The sequence below is a fragment of the Ranitomeya imitator genome, chromosome 3 (assembly GCF_032444005.1).
Source record: "Ranitomeya imitator isolate aRanImi1 chromosome 3, aRanImi1.pri, whole genome shotgun sequence".
Taxonomy (NCBI): domain Eukaryota; kingdom Metazoa; phylum Chordata; class Amphibia; order Anura; family Dendrobatidae; genus Ranitomeya; species Ranitomeya imitator.
Window position 1 is genome coordinate 652,365,035 of NC_091284.1, and position 27,287 is coordinate 652,392,321.

Genomic DNA, 27,287 nt, shown 5'->3' on the forward strand with positions numbered 1-27,287 from the left:
CTCCGTGATTACTGTGTGTACAGGCTCTTCCTGGTGTGATGTCAGCCTTGTTCAGTCATATGTTCCCCTGGTTATGGAGCAGGAATTGGAAGTATGATCGGCTCAGTGCTAATAGAATCACATCACACTAGGGAGGGCCTGTCCACACGATAATCATGGAAGATTTGCAGGGAAAGGGGACTATCTGCTCCTGAATGGTGAGACCTGTCATTTCTTCTAGTAACCTATATTATGCGCATAGTCTTGCTGTACATAAGCTGTCATTTTCCTGTGCTGTTATCTCCTTTCTAGACATCACAGCTGAACAAGTAATAAATTGGAAGTTTTAGCGTATTTGCTCACAGGATGCCATATATATAGATAGATAAAAAGCTATATATGCACAAAATGTGACATAAACACCGACCCTGATATAGGAAGCAATAATGTATGCACTTATTTATAATCAGAGCTTGCTTCCTCTTACTGTGTATTGTCATTTTCATAGGTATTTGGTATCTTCTCTTTTTTTCTTTCTTTTGATACATTTGGTAATATTCTAGGCTCTGCACTATGACTGGAGACATAAATCTATATTTTATGATGTTTTTATCTTCCATTACAGATATGCGGAGTGTATTAGCTCGGCCATCATGGACGCATGTACCCAGAGTCAATGTTGCCAGATGACGCCTAAGTTATCGATGAGAAAAGAAGTAAGTAATAAAGCATGGGGCTGCTCTACATACAAAGGAGGGACTCGTTGTGCAGGAAAAGGAAGTGTACAATGACCAGACAGACGTTCGTTATTTTCTCCATGATTTCCTTGCTGGTACTAATTTTCCCATGTAGAATGCATTGAGTGACATCTGCAGCAATGTCCGCTGCTATGAGATGCATATTTTGCCACACTTTCGTTGTACATTTGATGCACAATTATTCGCCATTACTTGGCTTACCATAAGGCCGAGTTCACACGCCATAATTCAGGTTTGAATGCTGTCTGGGAAAAGGCTGACTGTACGCGGATCAGTGTTTTTCCATTGAGTGTTTTGTATTTTTTTTTTTTTTTTCATGGACCAAATCTGAGCGTGAAAAAGTCGCAGCATGCTCTAGCTTCTTCCACGTGTAACTCAACTATTCAAATCTATGGAGAATCCAGAGAGATCAGCTGTATAGCATCTGATTTTTACGGATTTAATGCAATTCTTTCACATTGGAAACTCTGTTTGTTCTTATCCAGTTTTAACCCTTAACTGATATATGATGTACAGTTATGTCATGTGTCAGCTCTCTGAGGCTGATGTGGGCTCAGTGACTGAGCCTGCAACATTACTGGCACCTGATCGCTGTGTTACTCATCCATCATCTGCCTCTAAAAGCTGTACGTGGAACGGAGCTCCAACCATGGCTATTAACCTGTTAAATGCCACAGTCAATCCGACAGCAGGATGTACAGCCCACTTTGCGAGTGGAGCACTGTTCTATTCTATAAAAAAAAGGCAATTTTTTTTCTATTTCGACGCACCTGGAATTTTTTTTCCCACTTTTCAGTACATCACATGATGACATATACACTCAAAAATACAGCTGTCCCACAAAAAGCAAAAACTTACATGGCTATGTCAGTGGAGAAAACCAAAAAAATGATGGCAAAGAAAAAAGCGAAAGCTTAAGAAAAAAAAAAAAAATTAAATGGAACATCTCCTGGTCAGGAAGGGGTTAATAGCTGCCGATTGTATTCTGGCAAATAGTATAAACAGGATACCAGACAACCACATTATACTTTAAATACTGCGTACAATTACGCCATAGGAAACAAAGTTACCCCACTCCATATAAACATAGAAAATCGGAGGAAGCAGGAGTATTTAGGGTTAAAAATAGTAAGCTTTATTACAAAAACATATCAAGTCATATAAATATATTCCAAAAAATAATACTAAAACCGGATGATGTGCCAGATCAATAGCGCCACCTATGCCCCAATAGTACATAATACATAGTGAAAAGTAAAAGGGAAAGTATGTTCCAAATGCAATATATCTGTGTCAGGACCAAGTGGTCTAAATGTGCAAATATGCAGCAGGAGCAACACTTACCAAAGATAAATGGGGGAGGTGGTACTAGATTGCATCCAAGAGCGCCCCAACGCACGTTTCGCTTTTTAGTATGTCAGCTTTGTCAAGGGGATAGCTCTATGTCTCTGCAAGGACCTTTTATATCCCATTGGGGGTAATTGTGGGGCCGGTCACCTGTTGTGAACTGGCCAATAGCTCCAGCGTAAGCGGTGCGTGCGCACTGCGAGCCACAGGTCCTGCACCGGCCGTCGGCATCAGGCGTGACTGCGCATGCGCAGGAATAGTAATTCACTGCGCAGCTGCAGAGAGCCTAGAGACGCCGAGGCAGGAGAAGGAGCCGCCGCGTCAACAGCGCGCACGCGCACAGCTGGGTAATATTAACCCACACAGCTCCCCACAGCATGTAACCACCGATACAGAGTATGAGCACATAAACGCATATAGTAAAAAACGTCCATCATTCTTGTTCTGTTTGCAGTCAAGGGGAAATCCTCTTTTCATCAGATGATGTGTACATCTCAATGGAAGTGGAAATGCCAAATGCCTTTGTATCAGGCGCATACATTGGAGACTTTAGGGTCCAACTGGAGACACACAAGGATATATCTGGGATATGCTGATCCGTGCATAAATTCATAGAAACTAAGGAAATAATAATAGAAAACATAAAAGTTAAAAACATAAAGAGCAGTACTAGGATCCGATTGTATGATCCAGGGGGTGCATAATGATGGCAAAAAAGCGGGCGATCAGATGAGCCCCAGAATTCGGTCACTATATTATAAAAAGGACGAGAAACTCAGTGCCTCATTAAGCCCGTTAGGTACCATGGTATTGAGGCGAACTAGCCTCACGTTGGGCTAAGAGTTCTTTATAATTTCCACCCCTCACCCCAAGGTGAAGACTTTCGATCCCCCTGACCCGAAGAGACCCCGCGTCACAATTGTGAAAAGTCCTAAAGTGACGCGGGATAGTCTTCAGCTCAGAGCGATCGACCACCGTCCCAGCCGCGTGACTGTCTCGAACGTGCTCACGCACCCTAATTCTGAGTTCCTTAGATGTTAGGCCTATATATATGCAGGGACAAGCACATGTGGCGTAATATACAACATTACTTGTGCCACACGTGATGTGCTGTCTGATCTGAAATTGTTTAAGGCCATCTGATGTATCAAAAGTAGAGATGCGTTCGACATTCGCGCAGGCCAGGCAGTGGCCACACTGAAAACACCCAAGGAGGGGACCCCGAGTGCCAAAAATATTTTGAATTGGTAGAACATAATGACTCCTAACTAGGAGGTTACTTAAAGTAGGTGCTCTCCTGGCGGTCATGGCGGGAAAATCTCCCAAACTGGTCCCCAGGGCGGGCTCTGTCTTCAAAATAGACCAGTGTTTCTTCAGGATGCCCCTGATGTTTTGCCATTCGTGATTATATGTATCAATGAATCTAATAGGGTCATCATTGGTATTTGCCTTCTTTCTCTTAGTTGTGTACAGCAGGTCACTACGCCGAGTTTTTCTAGCCCTGTCAAAGCCGCGCTTAATACTCCTGTGGCTGTAGCCACGTGCTAGAAAGCTGGACTGCAGATCTACGGCTTGATTCTGAAATTTCTGATCGGATGAGCAGATCCGTCTCATCATCAGGAACTGTCCGACCGTGACAGCTCTGATGGTGGCAGGATTGTGTGCTGAGTCAGCACAAATCAAGGCATTAACAGAAGTAGGTTTACGGAAGACGTCGACCTCCAGAGTGACGTCTAAAAAGTCAATCCTAGTGGGATGATACTGATAGGTCAGCCTGATATTAAACGGATTCGTGTTTAGTTGAAGCATAAAATCCTCGAGCTGCCGCGGTGTCCCCGCCCACATAAAAAAAATATCATCTATATATCGAAGCCAGCACAGCACATGGTCAGTGACCCCCGCGCCCTCGTCGCCAAACAGGAATCTCTCCCAAAAACCAAGGAAGAGATTAGCGTACGAGGGGGCGCAGGCCGCACCCATGGCTGTGCCGCGCTTCTGCAGATAAAAAACACCTTTGAAAACAAAAAAATTGTGGGTGAGGACAAAGCGCAGGAGCTTGAGGATTAAATCACACACAGAGCTGTCCATGTCGGAGGTCCCCAGGAAGAAACGGACCGCATCCAGACCATGAGTATGGTCAATGCATGTATACAGGGTTTGAAAGTCGGCGGTGACCAGCAGTACATGTTGATCCACCGAGACGCCTTAGTTTGCACGTAGATGGCAAGATGAAAATCATGTGTTTTTTTTTTTTTTTTGTAGATTAAATTTTTTTCCTTTTTTTTATACACTTGTATGAACTTAGTCTAGGGAGCGCATATAAGTCACATGCAGGGTTACAGGGGAGAACAAGGGAAATATTGTAAGGCCCCCCCCCCCACTGTTCTGATTGGGGGTCTAACCATTTACGATGTGGTTGGAGCATCTGTCGCCATGAGATGTCCTGCCGTGATAGATTCTCTACGTGTACTGCGTATTTTCCGCCAATGTGTATAGCTATCTGTCTATTATCTAAGTTATGTCCTCCTCGGTGATAACTTCCTAGCAGGGTTCCCCATGTGCAGGATTCGTGCTCTGGCTTCTTTCACTTCAGCTTTCTTTTTTCAGTGTGTCAGCGAGGGGCTGCTCGGCTCTGTGAAATCGTTACTACAGAGCAGGAAGGAGCTCTGCACCATCACAGACGGCGTGAAGAGTAACAAGACCGGGGATTTTATTGAGGTCAGTTCTTTCCGCTGTCTTCAGTTTCACCACATTTCATAAATAATGTAACTTTCTGCAGGCCTCATAGCTGAGACGTATCAAAGGTTATAAAAACTGAGCAGTTGCTCGCTGGTTTGGAAAACATTTTGCGGTTCTACGTAACCGAATTCACCTGGTTCAGAGGTCTAAAATTCAACATCAGCCAATGGCAATCTGGGAAATGGCCTATAAGTTTCTATCACACACATGCACTTTATAGATGGCAGTCAAACAATGACTTCTTATCTAACAGGCGTAATATATGTAAAGGTACCTTCACACATAACAATATTGTTAACGATATCGTTGCATTTTGTGACGTAGCAACGATATCGTTAATGAAATCGTTATGTGTGACAGCGACCAACGATCAGGCCCCTGCTGGGAGATCGTTGGTCGCTGAACAAAGTCCAGAACTTTATTTAGTCGCTGGATCTCCCGCGGACATCGCTGGATCGGCGTGTGTGACACCAATCCAGCGATGTCTTCACTGGTAACCAGGGTAAACATCGGGTAACTAAGCGCAGGGCCGCGCTTAGTAACCCAATGTTTACCCTGGTTACCATCCTAAAAGTAAAAAAACAAACACTACATACTTACCTACCGCTGTCTGTCCCCGGCGCTCTGCTCTGCACTCCTCCTGTACTGTCTGTGTGAGCGTCGGTCAGCCGGAAAGCAGAGCGGTGACGTCACCGCTCTGCTTTCCGGCCGCTGTGCTCACACAGACAGTACAGGAGGAGTGCAGAGCAGAGCGCCGGGGACAGACAGCGGTAGGTAAGTATGTACTGTTTGTTTTTTTTTACTTTTAGGATGGTAACCAGGGTAAACATCGGGTTACTAAGCGCGGCCCTGCGCTTAGTTACCCGATGTTTACCCTGGTTACCGGCATCGTTGGTCGCTGGAGAGCTGTCTGTGTGACAGCTCTCCAGCGACCAAACAGCGACGCTGCAGCGATCCGGATCGTTGTCGGTATCGCTGCAGCGTCGCTTTTAATGTGAAGGGGCCTTAAGACGTATGATGACAGACAGCGGTAGGTAAGTATGTACTGTTTGTTTTTTTTTACTTTTAGGATGGTAACCAGGGTAAACATCGGGTTACTAAGCGCGGCCCTGCGCTTAGTTACCCGATGTTTACCCTGGTTACCGGCATCGTTGGTCGCTGGAGAGCTGTCTGTGTGACAGCTCTCCAGCGACCAAACAGCGACGCTGCAGCGATCCGGATCGTTGTCGGTATCGCTGCAGCGTCGCTTTTAATGTGAAGGGGCCTTAAGACGTATGATGACAGACACAGAGCCCTCAGATATAATACAGCCGCAGTGATATTGTGCCCAAATACAGTGATGGCCACAGTACTCCCCAGATAGGATGGTCATATTGTGCCCAAATACAGTGATGGCCACAGTGCCCCCAAATATGACAGCTATTGTGTACCCAGATAGTTACAGCCACCACGTCCCCAGATATAGAGACATCCATATTGTTTCCAAATGTATTGGCAGTCTGTTTCTTGATATTGACAGCCGCAGGGCCCCTGGAAAGTGACAGCCACCGAGACTATAATGATAGTGACTGTCGCAATGCCCTCAAATTCAGATTTTTTTTTTTAACATGACACATACATATACAGAATGTGAGGAATAGGGCAAAGCAGCAGCACATATGAGCAAGACTTGGGAATACTAATAGATCACAGACTGAACATGAGTCAACAGTGTGATGCTGCAGCAAAAAAGGCAAATGCAATTCTGGGATGTATTAACAGAAGCATACAGTCTAGATCACATGAAGTCATTATTGCCCTCTAGTCCTCTTTGGTCAGACCTCATCTGGAATACCATCTCCAGTTTTGGGCACCACATTTTAAAAAAAGACATCAACAAACTGGAGCAAGGTCAGAGAAGAGCGACCAGAATGGTGACCGGTCTGCAAACCATGTCCTATGAGGAACGGTTACAGGATTTGGGAATGTTTAGCTTGCAAAAAAAGAAGGCTAAGAGGAGACTTAATAGCTGTCTACAAATATCTCAAGGGCTGTCACAGTGTAGAAGGATCATCTTTATTCTCATTTGCATAAGGAAAGACTAGAAGCAATGGGATGAAACTGAATGGGAGGAGACACAGATTAGATATTAGAAAAAACTTTTTGACAATTACGGTGATCATTAAGTGGAACAGGGTGCCACGAGAGGTGGTGAGTTCTCCTTCCATGGAAGTCTTCAAACAGAAGCTGGACTCATCTGTCTGAGATGGTTTAGTGAATCCTGCTTTGAGCAAGGGGTTGGATCAGATAACCCAGGAGGTCACTTCCAACTCTACCATTCTATGATATCACAATGCAAAAAAGAGATCTTGAAGAAGAAAGCTGTAATTTAATAATAAGTTCCCAAAATTAGTTTTCCCACAATGAGTGTCTATCAGTTTCAGCAGAGTGGATGGGCTTTCATAAATCTTGTGCTCACTGTGCTTTTTTTGGTAGGTAAGCTGACCCATCCTGCGTGTTTAAAATCTGCACAATGTCAATTTTGTTTCGCGGGTGCAGATTTTTTCTATAGAATTGCATTAGATGCAGAAAATCCGCGATAAACAATTCATATGTGTTTTGGTGCGGAAATGCATAAAAACCGCCTGCAATTCGCACTTGACTATATCAATAAACTTTTGCCAAAGCCAAATACCAGGAAATATAAAAAACAAAGCAGCGTGACACGCCAACGAGACAAAAAGTGCAGAGTGTAAAATGCCATAACAGTACGTGTTGAAAAAACTGATTAAAAAATGCTATGGAAAAAATCACAAATTACCTGCAACATCAAAAATTCACCAAATACTCATTGTACAAAGTGTAGCACAGCATAATTTATCGAGCTTGGTGATGAGTTTCAAGTGATAGCGTTCTGTATGAAGATAACTTGCTCCATCAAGGTATAAGTTAATGTGTGTTAGTTAAAGAAGTGCTGCATTTCTCTAGTGGCAGCCATCGTCACACTATTCTTATTTTTACCCCTGCAGCATAAGGCCTCTCTCAACATCACTATCAGACGAGACTTTTTGTTGGGGATGATGCCTGATGTAGAAACCTACTGGGAGACCTGTCTCATATTTCAAAAAGTGTCCCCCTGTAAAAAAAACAAAAAAACTAACTTAGGCTACGTTCACATTAGCGTTGCGCGCCGGTGCGACGCAACGCACGACGCACCAAAAAACGCGCGCAAACGCACGCAAAAATGCTGCGTTTTGCGACGCGTGCGTCGTTTTTTGACGAAAATCGGACGCACGAAAAATGCAACTTGTTGCATTTTCTTGCGTCCGACGCTAGCGTCGGAAACGACGCACGTGTCGGAAAACGCTACCAAAAAAACGCACGCATCCCCCATGTTAAACATAGGGGCGCGTCGCCGCTGCGTCGCCGACGCAACAGCGACGCACATTAGCGGAACGCTAATGTGAACGTAGCCTTAATGAGCATTTTTTACACACTCTTTTCAGTATTAACTAGACATTGGGTAATAAAATAGTTACATTAAAAAGTACTAAAAATAATGTGTATGTGTAGAAAATGCAGTATTTCTCCCAGAAAATTATTGCAATTTCACATATTTTGTTATGCACATGGCTATTTCCTTTGTATTGGAACAACACAAAAAAAACAGAGGAAAAAAAGGCAAATTGGACATCATTTCACACGAAATGTGCCAGACAAAATTGTTAGCATCTTTCCAAAATTATGGGTAAACAACTTTGTTTCAAGCATGAGATGCTCGTTCAAACTGGCCTGTGGCAAGTAACTGGAGTGAGAAATATAAAAATCACACCTAAAACCTGATAAAAAAGGGAGAAGTTGACTCAATCTTTATATTATGTGTCTATCACACTAAGCATTGAGAACAGAAAGAGGAGTAGAGAACTGTCTGAGGTCTTTGAACTAAAATTGTTGAAAAATAGCAACAATCTCAAGTTTACAAGTCCATCTCCAGAAATTTTGATGTTCCTTTGTCCACGGTGCACAACATATCCATGGGTTGGGAGGCTCAAAATACGGTACTTGCTTTGCCCCAGGTGCTTGCAGCCCATGCTGTGTCACTGTTCAGGGATTAATAGGGTTGAAATCCCACTGATATATTTTATAAAAACCTCTGGAACCATGCCAACCTGCAAACCTACCGCTTGTTTCCGCATGTATTTATAAGGCTCACAGTCTAATTAAACTGCTGATTTCAGTACTGAAGATTTATATCCAGGAGTAGTATATTGGTTACATAAGGAATCGCTGTGCAAAAACCCTGACTCTGCGATGTGGATGCTGCAGGAGCATATTATCCATAGCATATCTAGTTATCCACATACCCCGCTGTCTGATGTCCTAACTGCTGCCGTGACAGCCCATTTCCTAGCACCTGTATCCTGCTGATGATGCCCAGGAGAATATCTGGGAATCTGATGTCCTCCTGCCTTATTTCCTGCTACGTGCATGGCTCCCACTCTTGAAAAAAAGCTTCTGGTAATAGCCGTACACTAGGGGATGGCCGAAAAGAAATTCCATAAAAGATTAGCAAACATTAATCAACAGATCAGATACTGTGAATCACATGTCTTTGTGCCCGATTTACTTTAAGGTACCAACATTTTCTGAAATAATGGACATCTACCTCTTGGTGGTGCTCTTGATTCTTTGCAGTTTTAATGAAATATTCCAAGTTTCTAGGAGCAGTGTGCTATACTCTACCTCTAGGTGGTGCTCTTTGCCTGTATCTGATTCCATATTGGTCGGATCATAATGAAATGCGTTAAATTGCAGAGTGCCCATACTTTATCAGTCTGCACTTGTACATGTGTCGGCCTTTTGTCCTGACTTTTGTCCTGACTTTTTGCATTGAATGTTGCTGTAATTTGAGTGTTTAGAAATACACAATGCTGTTCACAATCTACTCTTAAAATTGCTGTTAAAAAGTACAGTATGTACACTACAGGCCAAAAGTTTGGGCACACCTTTTCATTTAACTCCGTCATGACCTTGGGATTTTCCGTTTTCCGTGTTCGTTTTTTTTCTCCCCTCCTTCCCAGAGCCATAACTTTTTTATTTTTTCATCAATATGGCCATGTGAGGGCTTATTTTTTGCGAAACGAGTTGTACTTTTGAACGACATCATTGTTTTTGCCATGTCGTGTACTAGAAAATGGGGAAAAAATTCCAAGTGCGGTGAAATTGCAAAAAAAAGTGCAATCCCACACTTTTTTTTTTTTTGTTTTGGCTTTTTTACTAGGTTCACTAAATGCTAAAACTAACCTGTCATTATGATTCTCCAGGTCATTACGAGTTCATAGGCACCAAACATGTCTAGGTTCTCTTTATCTAAGTGGTGAAAAAAAATTCCAAACTTTGCTAAAAAAAATTGCGCCATTTTCCGATACCTGTAGCGTCTCCATTTTTTGTGATCTGGGGTCGGGTTAGGGCTTATTTTTTGCGGGCCGAGCTGACGTTTTTAATGATACTACGTTTGTGCAGATACGTTATTTTGATCGCCCGTTATTGCATGTTAATGCAATGTCACAGCGACCCAAAAAAACGTAATTCTGGCGTTTCAGATTTTTTTATCGCTATGACATTTAGCGATCAGGTTAATCCTTTTATTTTATTGATAGATCGGGCAATTCTGAAGTCAGCGATACTAAATAGGCTTGTAGGTTTGACGATGCGCTCATTTCCGACCCGATGGCCGGAAGCGCCGGTTAAATGCCGCTGTCAGCGTTTGACAGCGGCATTTAACTAGTTAATAGCGGAGGGTATATCACAATTCCACCCGTCGCTATTGCGGGCACATGTCAGCTGTTCAAAACAGCTGACATGTCCCGCCGGAGCCCACATCAAAGCGGGGGTTCTGACCTCGGACGTACTATCCCGTCCGAGGTCAGAAAGGGGTTAAAGATTTTTCTGTATTTTCATGACTATGAAAATTTCTACATTCACACTGAAGGCATCAAAACTATGAATTGACACATGTGGAATTATATACTTAACAAAAAAGTGTGAAACAATTGACATTATGTCTTATATTCTAGGTTCTTCAAAGTGATGACTGCTTTGCACACTCTTGGCATTCTCTTGATGGGCTTCAAGAGGTAGTCACCGGGAATGGTCTTCCAACAATCTTGAAGGAGTTCCCAGAGATGCTTAGCACTTGTTGGCCCTTTTGCCTTCACTCTGCGGTCCAGCTCACTCCAAACCATCTCGATTGGGTTCAGGTCTGGTGACTGTGGAGGCCAGGTCATCTGGCGTAGCACCCCATCACTCTCCTTCTTGGTCAAAATAGCCCTTACACAGCCTGGAGGTGTGTTTGGGGTCATTGTCCTGTTGAAAAATAAATTATGGTCCAACTAAACGAAAACCGAATGGAATAGCATGCCGCTGGAAGATGCTGTGGTAGCCATGCTGGTTCAATATGCCTTCAATTTTGAATAAATCCCCAACAGTGTCACCAGCAAAACACCCCCACACCATCATACCTCCTCCTCAATGCTTCACGATGGGAACCAGGCATGTAGAGTCCATCCGTTCACCTTTTCTGCGTCTCACAAAGACACGGTGGTTGGAACCAAAGATCTCAAATTTGGACTCAGACCAAAGCACAGATTTCCACTGGTCTAATGTCCATTCCTTGTGTTCTTTAGCCCAAACAAGTCTCTTCTGCTTGTTGCCTGTCCTTAGCAGTGGTTTCCTAGCAGCTATTTTACCATAAAGGCCTGCTGCACAAAGTCTCCTCTTGACAGTTGTTGTATAGATGTGTCTGCTGCTAGAACTCTGTGTAACATTGACCTGGTCTCTAATCTGAGCTGCTGTTAACCTGCGATTTCTGAGGCTGGTGACTCGGATAAGCTTATCCTCAGAAGCAGAGGTGACTCTTGGTCTTCCTTTCCTGGGGCGGTCCTCATGTGAGCCAGTTTCTTTGTAGCGCTTGATGGTTTTTGCCATGCACTTGGGGACACTTTCAAAGTTTTCTCAATTTTTCCACCAGACTTCTGCACAGCACAACTGATGGTCCCAACACCATTTATAAGGCAAGAAATCCCACAATTGAAAACCATTCCCAAGGACTACCTCTTGAAGCTCATCAAGAGAATGCCAAGAGTGTGCAAAGCAGTCATCCATGCAAAAGGTGGCTACTTTGAAAAACCTAGAATATAAGACATAATTTCAGTTTTTTCACACTTTTTTGTTAAGTATATAATTCCACATGTGTTAATTCATAGTTTTGATGCCTTCAGTGTGAATGTACAATTTACATAGTCATGAAAATACAGAAAAATCTTTAAATGAGAAGGTGTGTCCAAACCTTTGGTCTGTACTGTATGTGTGTGTAAAAGCTGCCTATACCAGTTAATGCTAATCAAATCCGTAATCTTATTATAGGTGACTTTTCTTGGTCTTTCAGAAGAAGCGGGAGCAGGAAATATTCAGGTAAATCAGTCATGTATGCCAGTACAATATTAGTAAGATTAGTCTTGGGGATTTATTGGAGAATCTCTAATTTGGCTCAATAAAATAAAGGAATATATTTGTATAATACGTATATATTTGTGTGTGTGTGTGTGTATATATATATATATATATATATATATATATATATATATATATATATATATATATATATATATATATATATATATTTACAACAGGAGTGCTGGTTGTTTTTTTCTGTGTGTGTGTGTATATATGTGTGCGCACACGTACACACACACACACACACACACACGTGTGTGTATACTATGCGTACACATACATGCACACATATAAACAGTGGCACATTTACAAGTAACCCAAAACAAAGCTAATAGTAATGTGTTTATATAGATACTTGCTATTGAACCCGTTCTACACCCGGGTGGCGAGCATTTATATTGGTATATGGTCCCCATCCTGTCATGTGCTGCTCCATCCTGCGTCCCCATCCTGTCATGTGCTGCTCCCATCCTGCGCCCCCATTCTGACATGTGCTACACCCATCCTGTGCATCCATTCTGACATGTGCTACACCCATCCTGCGCCTCCATTCTGTCATTTGCTGCTCCCATCCTGCGCCCCCATCCTGTCATGTGCTACTCCCATCCTGCGCCCCCGTTCTGTCATGTGCTGCTTCTATCCTGCACTCCCGATCTGTCATGTGCTGCTGCCATCCTGCGCCACCATTCTGTAATTTGCTGCTCCAATCCATATGCCCCATACGCTGCTCCATAAAGGTTTATGGCCCCCATAAGATGCTCCATAGTATATATGCCCCGTACACTGCTCCATAAAGGTTTATGGCCCCCATAAGATGCCCCATAGTATATGCCCCGTACACTGCTCCATAAAGGTTTATGGCCCCATAAGATACTCCATAGTATATGCCCTGTACACTGCTCCATAAAGGTTTATGGCCCCCATAAGATGCTCCATAGTATATGCCCCGTACACTGCTCCATAAAGGTTTATGGCCCCCATAAGATGCTCCATAGTATATGCCCCGTACATTGCTCCATAAAGGTTTATGGCCCCCATAAGATGCTCCATAGTATATTCCCCCGTACAGTACTCCATTATGGTTGATGGCCCCATAAGATGCTCCATAGTATATGCCCCCGTACACTGCTCCATTATGGTTGATGACCCCCATAAGATGCTCCATATTATATGCCCCCGTACACTGCTCCATTATGGTTGATGGCCCCCATAAGATGCTCCATGGTATATGCCCCGTACACTGCTCCATTATGGTTGATGGCCCCATAAGATGCTCCATAGTATATGCCCTGTACACTGCTCCATTATGGTTGATGGCCCCATAAGATGCTCCATATTATATGCCCCCGTACACTGCTCCATTATGGTTGATGGCCCCATAAGATGCTCCATAGTATATGCCCCCGTACACTGCTCCATTATGGTTGATGGCCCCCATAAGATGCTCCATAGTATATGCTCCATTATGGTTGATGGCCTCCATAAGATGCTCCATATTATATGCCCCCGTACACTGCTCCATTATGGTTGATGGCCCCCATAAGATGCTCCATAGTGTATGCCCCATATGCTGCTGCGATATATATATAAAAAAAAAATACCATACTCGCCTATCGTCACTGGGCGCCGAGTGCTGGGGGACACCGGCGCGCTGTGGGGGTCAGGTGCCGGAGTCGCCGCTAGCTCAGGCCCCCGACACTTGCAATATTCACCTGGCCCTGATCCAGTGTTGCGTGCCGCTCCGTGTTCCGGTTCCGGCTCCTCTGGCTGTGACTGTTCAGTCAGAGGGCGGCGCGCATTAAGCGCGTCATCGCGCCCTCTGAACTGTGAACGTCACAGGCAGAGGACCCGGAACACGGAGCCGCACGCAGCGCTGGAACGGGGGACAGGTGAATATAATACTTACCCTCCTGGCGCGTCCACGGTTCCTGCCTCTCCGTTGGAGATCGCGGTGTGCGTTCAGTGTTTACGCATACCGCGAACTCCTGGGAGCGTCACTCTGTGGGGTCCAGACTGCGCCGGCTCTTGCGCAGTCTATAAAGGCTTCCGACAGAGTGATGCTCCCTACGTTATATTATAGATGCATTACACAATATAGCAACTGTAAATTCAGAAAATAAAAAGGACTGTCATTAATGCATTATAATATATATATATATATATATATATATATATATATATATATATATATATACAATAATCATACATATGTAAATATATCATCACTGGATGTCAGCCCGATTCTAAAGAATCGGGAGTCTAGAATCCATATATACTTTATTTATTCAAATGTAAGAATAATACAATTAATAAATAATAGTAAGAAAGAACAAAAAATGGCTGCACTCACCAGCTCTTGACAATTCTTGTTATTTAAGGTACAGTTACACAGGATCCATGAACATGCTTATGAGGGGAGGGATGAAAGACATCAGACTTAGCACGCTGTTTGCGCTTACGTGCGGCATCGGCGGCTTTTCGCTCTGCATCATTACCATACTTTATATCAGACCTGATCTTACGTGCGCCATCATAAGCTTTGGACTCTGTGTCATTAGTATACTTAACAGTGTCCATGCGCTTGCATCTATCCTCTGTACTCTTGTTAGCACGCTGTTTGCGCTTACGTGCGGCATCGGCGTCTTTTTGCTCTGCATTATTAGTATACTTTCTATCAGACCTAATCTTACGTGCGCCATCAGCAGCTTTGGGCTCTGTGTCATTAGTATCCTTACTATTAGAGCTCATGTTGGCTAAGCTAAACAGCTTTAAGCGTGGTGGTGGCAAACAACAGGTTAATAAGAGGCAGTGTCAGGTAGTAGGAAAATAGCCAGTTAATAATAGGCAATAGTTCTTTGCAGGAATGCAGATATTAATAAATAGGCAGTTTATATTGCAGAGAAATTGCTGGGCAATAATGGACAATGTCCTTATGTGGCAAATAATAGAGCAATATACCCAATGTGGCAAAGAAGAGGTTAATAAACGGCAGTCTCTCAGTATAACAGTCAGTGAATAATAGGCAGTATATGGAGAAAACACCAAACAAAAGTTCAAAATTGGTGTGAAAATGTCACTGAACCACTTCACAACTAAATATATATAGTTTTGGTAAATGGTATTATCATTTTTTTGACGAAATTCGGCAGGAGCTTGAAGAGCAACGTCACTGCTCGCAGCAGGCGGCAACCAATCAGACACTGGACACTGTTGACGTCACTTATCTCCGGACATTAGCTCCGGACATTAGCTCCGGACATTAGCAGGAAGTAGTATTCTAGGCAATTATATATTAGATGAATCAGATTAAAATATTACATTTAGATCAGATCTACATCTCCTCCACACATTACATCACCAAACTAATGCAAGTTTTATTTATTTATTTTATGTTTTTCAATAATCCTATTGGCTGATGTGTACTTAAAAGGCAGCACCCTTACACCTTGTCTCTACGCCAATCTCTTGGCTATTATTATCTTCTAATATATAATTGCCTAGAATACTACTTCCTGCTAATGTCCGGAGCTAATGTCCGGAGCTAATGTCCGGAGATAAGTGACGTCAACAGTGTCCAGTGTCTGATTGGTTGCCGCCTGCTGCGAGCGACCAATCAGAAACGTGCCGTACTGTGACACACTCCGCCCGCCATTTTGGTGTGATTTTTGAATTTTTACCTCACAGCAAGTTTCTACTGCGTGGAGGCGGGCCCAGTGACGTTGCTCTTCAAGCTCCTGCCGAATTTCGTCAAAAAAATGATAATACCATTTACCAAAACTATATATATTTAGTTGTGAAGTGGTTCAGTGACATTTTCACACCAATTTTGAACTTTTGTTTGGTGTTTTCTCCATATACTGCCTATTATTCACTGACTGTTATACTGAGAGACTGCCGTTTATTAACCTCTTCTTTGCCACATTGGGTATATTGCTCTATTATTTGCCACATAAGGACATTGTCCATTATTGCCCAGCAATTTCTCTGCAATATAAACTGCCTATTTATTAATATCTGCATTCCTGCAAAGAACTATTGCCTATTATTAACTGGGTATTTTCCTACTACCTGACACTGCCTCTTATTAACCTGTTGTTTGCCACCACCACGCTTAAAGCTGTTTAGCTTAGCCAACATGAGCTCTAATAGTAAGGATACTAATGACACAGAGCCCAAAGCTGCTGATGGCGCACGTAAGATTAGGTCTGATAGAAAGTATACTAATAATGCAGAGCAAAAAGACGCCGATGCCGCACGTAAGCGCAAACAGCGTGCTAACAAGAGTACAGAGGATAGATGCAAGCGCATGGACACTGTTAAGTATACTAATGACACAGAGTCCAAAGCTTATGATGGCGCACGTAAGATCAGGTCTGATATAAAGTATGGTAATGATGCAGAGCGAAAAGCCGCCGATGCCGCACGTAAGCGCAAACAGCGTGCTAAGTCTGATGTCTTTCATCCCTCCCCTCATAAGCATGTTCATGGATCCTGTGTAACTGTACCTTAAATAACAAGAATTGTCAAGAGCTGGTGAGTGCAGCCATTTTTTGTTCTTTCTTACTATTATTTATTAATTGTATTATTCTTACATTTGAATAAATAAAGTATATATGGATTCTAGACTCCCGATTCTTTAGAATCGGGCTGCCATCTAGTTTTCAATAAAGTTTTAACGATCTGAATTATATTTGCACGATCGATTCCATGTCTCTCATATGTAATGGAGACAGGAGTGCGGTGGATCCTATGCGCTGCTGCTGGCAGTTAATCCAGACCGTATATAAAAAAAATACCGTCAAATTTACTGCAATGTTTTTCGGAGTAGAACCTACTCCATCCTCTGGCATCTGATGCCTGAGGAAGTAGGTCCTACCCTGAAACACGGTGCAATAGATTGGAAACATTCTGTGTACTTATCGCCTGGATGAATTTTTGTCTGCGCAGCGCCCAGGATCCTCCGCACTCCTCTCTCCATTTGGTGAGTACAGCGGCCGGAGCAGCAATGATTGGATTATGCATCAGTCATTACATAGTTGTGCTGTGCACAAACCTGATCAGGTGAGCCACCATCCCTCCATCTTGCCTTCACCGGTTGTCCACGCTGTTTCACAGGGAGCGCCTCTTGTCTTTATCTCTTTTTGCCTCTTCTATGATGGTATAGTGAATCCTTCATTGAGCAGGGGGTTGGACATGATGACCCCTGGGTCCCTTCCAACTCTAACATTTTATGATTCTATGGGATTGTTTAGTAAGAGTTTATTAGTAACCTGCGACTGCTTTGTCATTTTGTGTATCTTTTTGGTATAGTTCTACAGAGCTTGTAAATTTGTGATTCTCCTTTTTATATAGGGTGTGGCAACTTTTCACTCCGACATTCCAGAACTAATCAGATCTCTTCATCTCTGCAACCTTAATGAAAATGAAATCCTTCTATTAAAAGATGGAAAGGAAGCAAACAAATCAAATGCGACCCAAGTAAGTGCTGACTGGGGCCCATGTGAAAAGTATCCATAAGTAGTAAGTAAGGCATCATTGGGACATTGGTGAAGAACATGTGCCATAAGTGTGGGCTGTGGTGCATTTACATACTAGGCCAGGGCAGTGAACTGAGCCTTTGCTCTGCGGGAAAAAAAAACTTGCCTGAGAATTTTCTACAATTTCTCCTGTATATATATGCATGGTGAAGTTTTTTTTTTAATATTTGTAGCTATGTGTATAGGGGATGGCGATCTCCAGAACTGCATGGCCATTTACACTTATTAAAAAGTAAGAATTATTAGTGAAGACATTGCTTTAGTAAATGGTATAAAAAATTTTTTATTGTTGACAAGCATTATTCAAAACTGCACAACTGGTTAATCCCCTTGGTGATAAGCGCCTTTTGACGTGTGTCCAGAGGGGTAATATGGAGCTAGCTCAGGAGCTGAGGCCACACTATACCCCGTGCCTGCCATGACACTGCTTTTATCAACATATACATACAATGTGCGATTAATAGATACACGAGTGAATGCACTTCGGGCGCGCTCTGATTACGAACCACGCAATGGGGTTTAACCACGCAGCAGACTGACCTCGCAATGGGGTATACCCACGCACCAGACTGGCGTATGTGCAGACTAATAGCAAACATAAATACCTGGCGTACCTCTCCTGCCACTCCTACCTTGTGTATGAAAAAGCTCTGTGGTTAATACTGTTCGGGTAGAGCTATCCGATAGCGCTATCCATGAAGAAAGTGAACGGGTAGAGCTATCCCATAGCCCTATACCTAAAGGAAATGAAGGGGTAGAGCTATCCGATAGCGCTATCCATGAAGAAAGTGAACGGGTAGAGCTATCCCATAGCCCTATACCTAAAGGAAATGAAGGGGTAGAGCTATCCGATAGCGCTATTCCTCAGTGTTCCTGAGCGTAAGCTATTTCACATGGTTGAGCGCACTTGGGATCTGCCCCCAAGGACCTGCCCATGCCCAATGTTTGGTCCATACACCGCGGCTAGGAGTTGGTCCAGCTTTTGTGTACCAAATTTTTAGGCTTTTACAATTGTTAAAAAGCTTAATAAAAGATTCTTTGTACACACAGTTAAAAGTAAACCATTTGTCAACGTTGAAAATAAGTTTACCCTGCTTCTGTGTCTCAAATATTTTGACTCTTATTTGTTGGCTTTTCCTTCCCCTGGAGAAAGCCACGTATAACTGCCCGTGTGAAAACATTGGGAGAGGCAAATAAATTCCTACAATATCCAACGACTGTCCCTGAGATTTATTGATGGTCATTGCAAAAGCCGACATGACAGGAAACTGACGCCGTCGCATCTGGACTGGCAAGTTTTTATCTTTTGAAATCAGGTCAATTCTTGGAATAAGAACTGTCTGACCCTTTGCTTTTCCATTTAAAGCAACGGCATGAATAACGTTTGCTTTTAAGCTTTTCACATAAAGCCTTGTGCCATTACAATGGCCACGCTCTCTGTTAAGATTACACAGGAGCATAATTACAGCTCCTGGTTTCAGCTTTAGTTCATGAGGAGGCATCCTAGTAGGATTCAAAGAGTTAAGAAACTCTACAGAGTAATCTGTGAGAATTACACCCTCCTCTTCCGCAATTGTGTCCACGGAGCGATATGTTGAGTGTTCACCTTGAACTTGAAGGGAACCTGTCACCCCCAAAATCGAAGATGAGCTAAGACCACCGCATCAGGGGCTTATCTACAGCATTGGACAAAACCAAAATGTTCAAATTGTCCCCTACTACCGATCACAGGATTACATCATCCATGAATTGCGATACTAAATATGTGGTTTATTGGATAAAATGTATTTCTTGCCAAATTTGATATATTGGTTGCACCATCCGAAACCTAATGAAACGAATAGTGGAACATCTCTCCAATAAAAACAATAAAAAATAAATATATATAAACAATAAAAACAGCTCTCATTCAGCAGCATCCAAACATTTTGTTAATATTCATAAAGAAGATCTTACACACTTTGCGTTTTTTGGTTTGGAAAAGGTTCCTTACCCTAAATGTGGTAGAAACTGGCACAGACGGCTTAGGCTACTTTCACACTAGCATCGGTACGGGTCCGTCGCTATGCGTCGGGTTGACGTACCGACGCACGTTGTGAAATTTATGCACGACGTAGGCAGCAGATGCAGTTTTTCAACGCATCCGCTGCCCAGTCTAAAGTATGGAGATGAGGGTGCGGAGTTTCGGCCATGCATGCGCGGTAGAAAATGGCGGATGCGATGGACAAAAAAACGTTCTCTTGAACGTTTTTTCGTGCCGACGGTCTAACAAAAAACGACGGATGCGACGTGTGGCCATCCGTCGCTAATACAAGTCTATGGGGAAAAAACACATCCTGCGAGCACATTTGCAGGATCCGTTTTTTCCCAAAACTACGGATTGCAAAAAACGCAAGTGTGAAAGTAGCCTTATGCTTCTTTCATACTTCCGTCGTTTTGGAAAACAAACGCATCCTGCATAGTTGCCCGCAGGATGCGTTTTTTTTCTCCATAGACTTGCATTAGCGACACGTTGCATGCGTCGTGCACTGGATGTGTCTGGTTTTGGCGGACTGTCGTCTCGGAGAAACGTTCAAGGGAACGTTTTTCCTTACATTGCATCCAGTGTTTCACACTGCGCATGCCCAGCAGGAAATATCGCTCTCACGATCTTTCCTGCTCGGCAACGCAGATGGAAATGTGAAAGCAAACACTTCTGTCGGTACGTCGCGCCGACGCTTCGTGACGGCCCTGTACCAACGGAAGTGTGAACGAAGCCTTACTATTCAAGAAGCTTATTGGATTTTATGTTTAGATAAAAAATATCCAAAAGGAATGAATTTTAAAAATGATTTATTTTACATTTATTAAATTGTTTTCTGTGTGAATGCTGTTATTGTTGTCGGCATTGTGCACTCCTGGTGCATCACTAATGTTATTATTTTAATGACCTTTGATTGGATCATTTCCTCTTTATATATCTGCCTACATTATTACGCTGACATCCTATAACTAAGGTCACAATAATCGTGCCAGAAACGCGTCGGGTGTTTTTAAATTTCCCCTTTTTTAATATGGCTTAATAATGGTTTTGTATCTTACGTGGTTGGTGTGCCGGCAAGAATCCTTTTCTTGCAACCATTTTTCGACACCTTCACTGATCACTACCCCTGACAGCAGTGCCGGCGTCAGTACATACATTATGGGTGTAGTTAGCACACAGTTCGTACGGCCCCTGAAGGATGGTATAAACATCCAAATGGCCCTTGTTAGAAAAAAGTTTCCCACACCTTCTGTACATGAAAAAAAAAAAAGTAAGGTATGTAGCTAACATTTTTTAATCAAGAACTGAAAAAGCCATCTAATCAAGATATGCTGTACTTACCGTAATTTTGGACGGCCCCTAACTCTAAAGATTCTCCTCTCAATGCACCTAAACAGACATCATGTGACAGGGGAAGAGATGAATCCAGGTTTGGCTCTTAAAGAGTAACTATTTTTTTAATTTTTTATTTCATAAAGTGCCATGGAATAAATGGCACTATAAAAATGTATAATAATAATAAATAAATCAATAGTACCCCTGAAAATAAGGAACTCGTCAGAGAAATCTGCTTCTTTCTAGTATTGGATGATTCATTCTCAAAATTCTTATTTCACAGGGCGAGTCTGTAGTCAGTGATGACCGATTGTCACATTACTGAGAGAGGAGATGACAATTACTACTGATAAGATTCTCCTCCCCATTCATCTACTTGGTAGAAACTGCATTTCCTGGCTCAGTAACTTTGCAGATTTTACCCCTGAAAAACAGACATACTGCTGTGTTTTTTTTGTTTTTTTTTTAACTATATACTGCAGTACAATTGTATTTCAGTATATGGTATGAGGGACAATCACAGGTTTAAGCACGCTAATAGGACTAACACGAAAAAAAAGCACAAAATCTTATCTTTATACATATTATTTTTCCTAAAATCGCATAGCCTATTCAATGTGACAGGTTGTCTTTAAATATCAAATGAAAGCGGATGTGCGTTTCAGCTGTTTGTTGGAGATTTTACGCTATCACGATTACTTATTACTGGCATACCCCTGTAGCTATACCATCGTGGCATGATTTACAGTGTCCCTATAAGTACGTTCATCAGGCTAGGATCCGTCAGACATAACTGTACACCACAGCTTGCATCCCATTGCTGTGCGCACTACTTGTCTGTCCATGAAGAACAAACGCATAGGGGCATTTTAATATGAACATTTATAGGGAATCCATCACTAGATTTTTAGCCAAGTAATCTGAGAGCATCATAATGTAGGAGCAGAGATCCTGATTCCATCGATGTATCACTTACTATGTTGGTTGCTGCAGTTTTGATAAAGTCACAGTTTTATCTGCTGCAGATCTAGCACTTCTCTGAATGTTGAGCTCTGTATAACCCTGCTCACAATCTGCAGATTTGTGTGTACGCTGTGCATTGGCAGAAAACTGCCAGTCAGTGGTGGGGGCGTGGTTAAGCAGAGCAGGAGGACTACATAGCAGAGGGCAACTAGTCATCTAGTGATAATCTCCTGCTGATAAAACACTGATTTTATTGAAGCAGCAACACAATGCCCTACATCATGTTACTCTAATAGGATTTTGTCAGAAGGTTTTTGCCATTTAATCTTAAAGGGGTCCTCCGAGCATGAGATAAAATGGCGTCCCTGATATCATTCAAACTACAGCCTGTCCTAGTCTTGTTCCTGTACGGGCTGTAGACTGGAGACATACAGTTCGTGAGATCTGTATAGCACATACCTCAGCTGGCGGCCAGGCGTACGGCTATCATATGTGAAGAAATGTATCCCTCACTGAGCACAAAGTGGGTTATCTCAACCTTCATCCTCCTCAATGTTTATTTGGTGTTCATTTTATCTGACTCTTGGAAACCCCCTATAAGCAGTCTAACCTATATTTTTTTTATTATACCGTATATGATCTATATTTTTAAAAAAGTCTTCTTTTTTTTTTCTACTTAGGGCCTTTTTTCAGGAACAGTGTGTTTGAGTACTACATTATTTCCGCTCTTTAGAAGTGATGCTCTGTTCGTAATGCTAAGTAAATATACCGCTGGAGTGAAATATGCAGTGGAGCAAGAATGCATAAGCAGATTGACTAAGAAGGCCAAGCACCATGAAGACGATGATACAAATCACTCCGTGTCTTCAATTGAGGATGATTTTGTAACTGCGTTTGAACATTTGGATGAAGAGGAGCCTACAAATACAAATGACAGCCAAGGTATTTTACAATTACAAGTATTATTGTCTGTGAGTGTAACTAACTATTACTTGTGGTGTTCACCAATCTTTGAAAAGTTGCTAAGAATTTCACATCTGCTGATTTTTTTTTTTTTTTTTTTTTTTTTACAGAAACAGTGCTACGCCAGTTCTGATTGGTGTTGCAGCTCAGCCCTAATCTCTTATATAGGGCTAAGCTGTAACACAACCTAATGTCAGAAGTGGTCCTGTTTCTGGAAGAAAACGGCTATGTTTTCTAATCTGCACAGCCTCTTTATAGAGAAAACTTAAAGGGATAATTCCATCTCCAAGATTCTATCCCCAATATGTAGTAGGTGTAATAATATTAGCAAATGTCTCCAAATAGAAATGTAGTATAGTTCTTCTGATTCATTATGTCGCTTACGCCATGTGCAGGCATTGCAGTAGCTTAGGTATCAATAGTTATGACCACTAACCGCTAATTAACTATCACGATATGAGTGTTCGTAACCATGGATACCTAAGCTACTGCAATGCCTGCACATGGGGTAAGTACAGATGGGCGGACACCTGGATGTTCGGGTTCGGCCGAACATTTACAAAAAGTTTGGGTACCAGAACAGTACCCGGACCGGAACCCAGACCCCATCCACTTGAATTTGTTTGCAACGCTGTTGTGTGCATGACAGCACAGCAAACACTGCTTCTGATTGGCTGTAAAATCATTACCACCGGTCAGACAGCCACGGTTTCCATGCTGTCAAATGTCAGCGTGAGCCCGCAGCTATGATTGGAGGTATAAAGTTTTCCTCCAGTCACCGGTGTCAGCTGATGGTGAGATCCCAGCTAGCAAAGTGCGAAAAAGACTCACGGTGCAGAGGTGAGTTCACCAGGAGAATTTCACTGTGGTGAATTTGAACTGTGGTGAACTCTCCTCTGCACCATGAGACTTTATCGCACTGTGCTAGCTGGGATCTCACCGAGGTCACTGCATTTGATTAGCATGGCTGGAAACGCAGCCTCAGTGACTGGCAGTAACCTCAATGATGTCACTTCTAGTCACTGATGCTGCACTCACAGCAGCTCATTCACCAGTGGTTCTCAGCCTGGATGGTCGCATCTTGGCTCAGTCCAGGTTGAAAACTGTTTATGCCCCTGACATGGATTATGGCGTGGGACATAACGTTGGACAGGTGAGGGTTATGGTTGCTTTTTTATTTTTGTTTTATTACAGGAGATGAGGGATTCAATGGAGTGGGCGTTATGTGAGTATAACGGTGTTTGTTATTTTTAAATAAAACAAAACACAGTTTTCCTGTTTTATTTCAAATAAATGACTTTATTCTGGCTGTCTTTATTTAACATGTAACTATAGGATTAGTAATGGATAGATGTCTTATTGATGCCTCTCCATTAGTAATCCATGGGCTTGATGTTACATGGGGGTACCAATAACCATGGCCCCTTACCAGCTGGAGAATACCAGCCCCCAGCTGTCTGCTTTAGCAAGACTGGTTGTCAAAAATTGTGGGGACGCCACGCTGTTTAAAAAAAATAAATATTTATTTACATAATTTAAAAAATCAGTGTGGGGAACACCCTATTCTTGATAACCAGCCTTGCTGACAGCTGAGGGTTGCAGCCCCCAGCTGTCAGTTTTGTCTGGCTGATTATCAGAAATACAGGGGAACCCACGCAGTTTTTTTTTTTAAATCTTTACATCTTTACAACGCAGGCTCTGGCCAATGAATACTCCTATCAGCCGCACATGCTCTCAGTGTTATTAGTGGCAGCAGGTGTCGACTGATGAGAGCAGTAGTTCCATCGGCCAACACCAGTGATCGGAGGTAAACTTTATACCTCCGATCATTTGACAGCGTGGGGCTGTCTGAACGGCGGTGATGATTTTACTGCTTTTCAGAAGAGTTGCTTGCTGCGCTGTCATGCACATGACAGTGCGACAAACACCCGGTGTTCGGGGTCCGAACCTGAACAGTAACACTGGCTTCCTGGTGATGTTTAGTGAATCAGAAGTACTATACTGAATTTCTAATTCGAGTGATTTGCTAATTTTATTATTATTGCAAATACTACATATTGAAATAGGACTGTGGAGATGGGAATACCCCTTAATTACATTGGTCGACTTCATCAAAAAGTAAAAGAGATTAATTATTACATATCAATTTTACAATGGGCAGAAAAATTACCAATCATTCAATAATTTGCAGTTAACAAATATATGTGTATGTGTATATATATATATATATATATATATATATATATATATATAAATAAATATATATATACATATAAATATATATATACATATACAGTGCGTGTGTATGTGTGTATATATATATATATATATATATATATCTATAATATAACGTCGGGAGCGTCACTCTGTCCGAAGCCTTTATAGACTGCGCAGGCGCAGTCTGGCCCCCACAGAGTGACGCTCCCAGGAGATCGCGGTATGCGTAAGCACTGAACGCATACCGCGATCTCCACCGGAGAGTCAGGGACCGTGGACGCGCCAGGAGGGAGGGTAAGTATAGTCACCTGTCCTCCGTTCCAGCGCTGCGTGCGGCTCCGTCTCCGGCTCCTCTGCTGTGACAGAGTCCAGTCACAGGCAGAGGAGCCGGAGTGTGTGTTCAAGAAAATGGCGCCGGAAAGCGCGGACTGCGCAGGCGCCGATTCCTGCTGCCGGAATCGGCGCCTGCGCAGTCCGCGCTTTCCGGCGCCATTTTCTTGAAGACACACTCCGGCTCCACTGCAGGTGTGTCTTCAAGAAAATGGCGCCGGAGAGCGCGGACTGCGCGGGCGCCGATTCCTGCTGCCGGAATCGGCGTCTGCGCTTTCCTGCGCCATTTTCTTGAACACACACCTGCAGTGGAGCTGGACGATAGGTGAGTATGGTATTTTTTTTTTTTTATATGGCAGCAGCATACGGGGGCATATAATACAATAGTGGCGCAGGATGGGAGCAGCACATGACAGACCGGGTGCAGGATGGCAGCAGCGCATGACATAAGGGGCGCAGGATGGCAGCAGGATGGGAGCAGCACATGACAGAACGGGCGCAGGATGGCAGCAGCACATGACAGAACGGGCGCAAGATGGCAGCAGCGCATGACATAACGGGCGCAGGATGGCAGCAGGATGGGAGCAGCACATGACAGAACGGGCGCAGGATGGCAGCAGCGCATGACAGAACGGGGGCGCAGGATGAGACCAGCACATGACAGAACGGGCGCAGGATGGCAGCAGCACATGACAGAACGGGCGCAGGATGGCAGCAGCACATGACAGAACGGGCGCAGGATGGCAGCAGCATATGACAGAACGGGCGCAGGATGGCAGCAGCACATGACAGAACGGGCGCAGGATGGCAGCAGCACATGACAGAACGGGCGCAGGATGGCAGCAGCACATGACAGAACGGGCTCAGGATGGCAGCAGCACATGACAGAACGGGCGCAGGATGGCAGCAGCACATGACAGAACGGGCGCAGGATGGCAGCTGCGCATGACATAACGAGCGCAGGATGGCAGCAGGATGGGAGCAGCACATGACAGAACGGGCGCAGGATGACAGCAGCGCATGACAGAACGGGGGCGCAGGATGGGAGCAGCACATGACAGAACGGGCGCAGGATGGGAGCAGCACATGACAGAACGGGCGCAGGATGGCAGCAGCGTATGACAGAACGGGCGCAGGATGGCAGCAGCACATGACAGCAGGATGGGAGCAGCACATGACAGAACGGGCGCAGGATGGCAGCAGCGCATGACAGAACGGGGGCGCAGGATGGGAGCAGCACATGACAGAACGGGCGCAGGATGGCAGCAGCACATGGCAGAACGGGCGCAGGATGGCAGCAGCGCATGACAGAACGGGCGCAGGATGGGAGCAGCACATGACAGAACGGGCGCAGGATGGCAGCAGCGCATGACAGAACGGGCGCAGGATGGCAGCAGCGCATGACAGAACGGGCGCAGGATGGCAGCAGCGCATGACAGAACGGGGGCGCAGGATGGGAGCAGCACATGACAGAACGGGCGCAGGATGACAGCAGCACATGATGGAGACCATATACCAATATAAATGCTCGCCACCCGGGCGTAGAACGGGTTCAATAGCTAGTATATATATATATATATATAATTTTTTTTTTTTTTTTTT

General features: G+C 43.6%; 1 protein-coding gene across 1 annotated transcript in view; it reads left to right on the forward strand.

Moving 5' to 3' along the window:
* The window catches only part of AKAP11 (A-kinase anchoring protein 11), a 71,902-nt gene that overhangs the window by 25,201 nt on the left and 19,414 nt on the right, over positions 1–27,287 (forward strand). The window contains exons 2-6 of the mRNA XM_069758218.1: positions 605–695; positions 4,692–4,802; positions 12,228–12,275; positions 17,670–17,795; positions 22,856–23,117. Coding sequence (XP_069614319.1) covers positions 633–695; positions 4,692–4,802; positions 12,228–12,275; positions 17,670–17,795; positions 22,856–23,117 — 610 coding nt within the window. The 5' untranslated portion in view covers positions 605–632. The remainder of the gene's footprint in view (positions 1–604; positions 696–4,691; positions 4,803–12,227; positions 12,276–17,669; positions 17,796–22,855; positions 23,118–27,287) is intronic.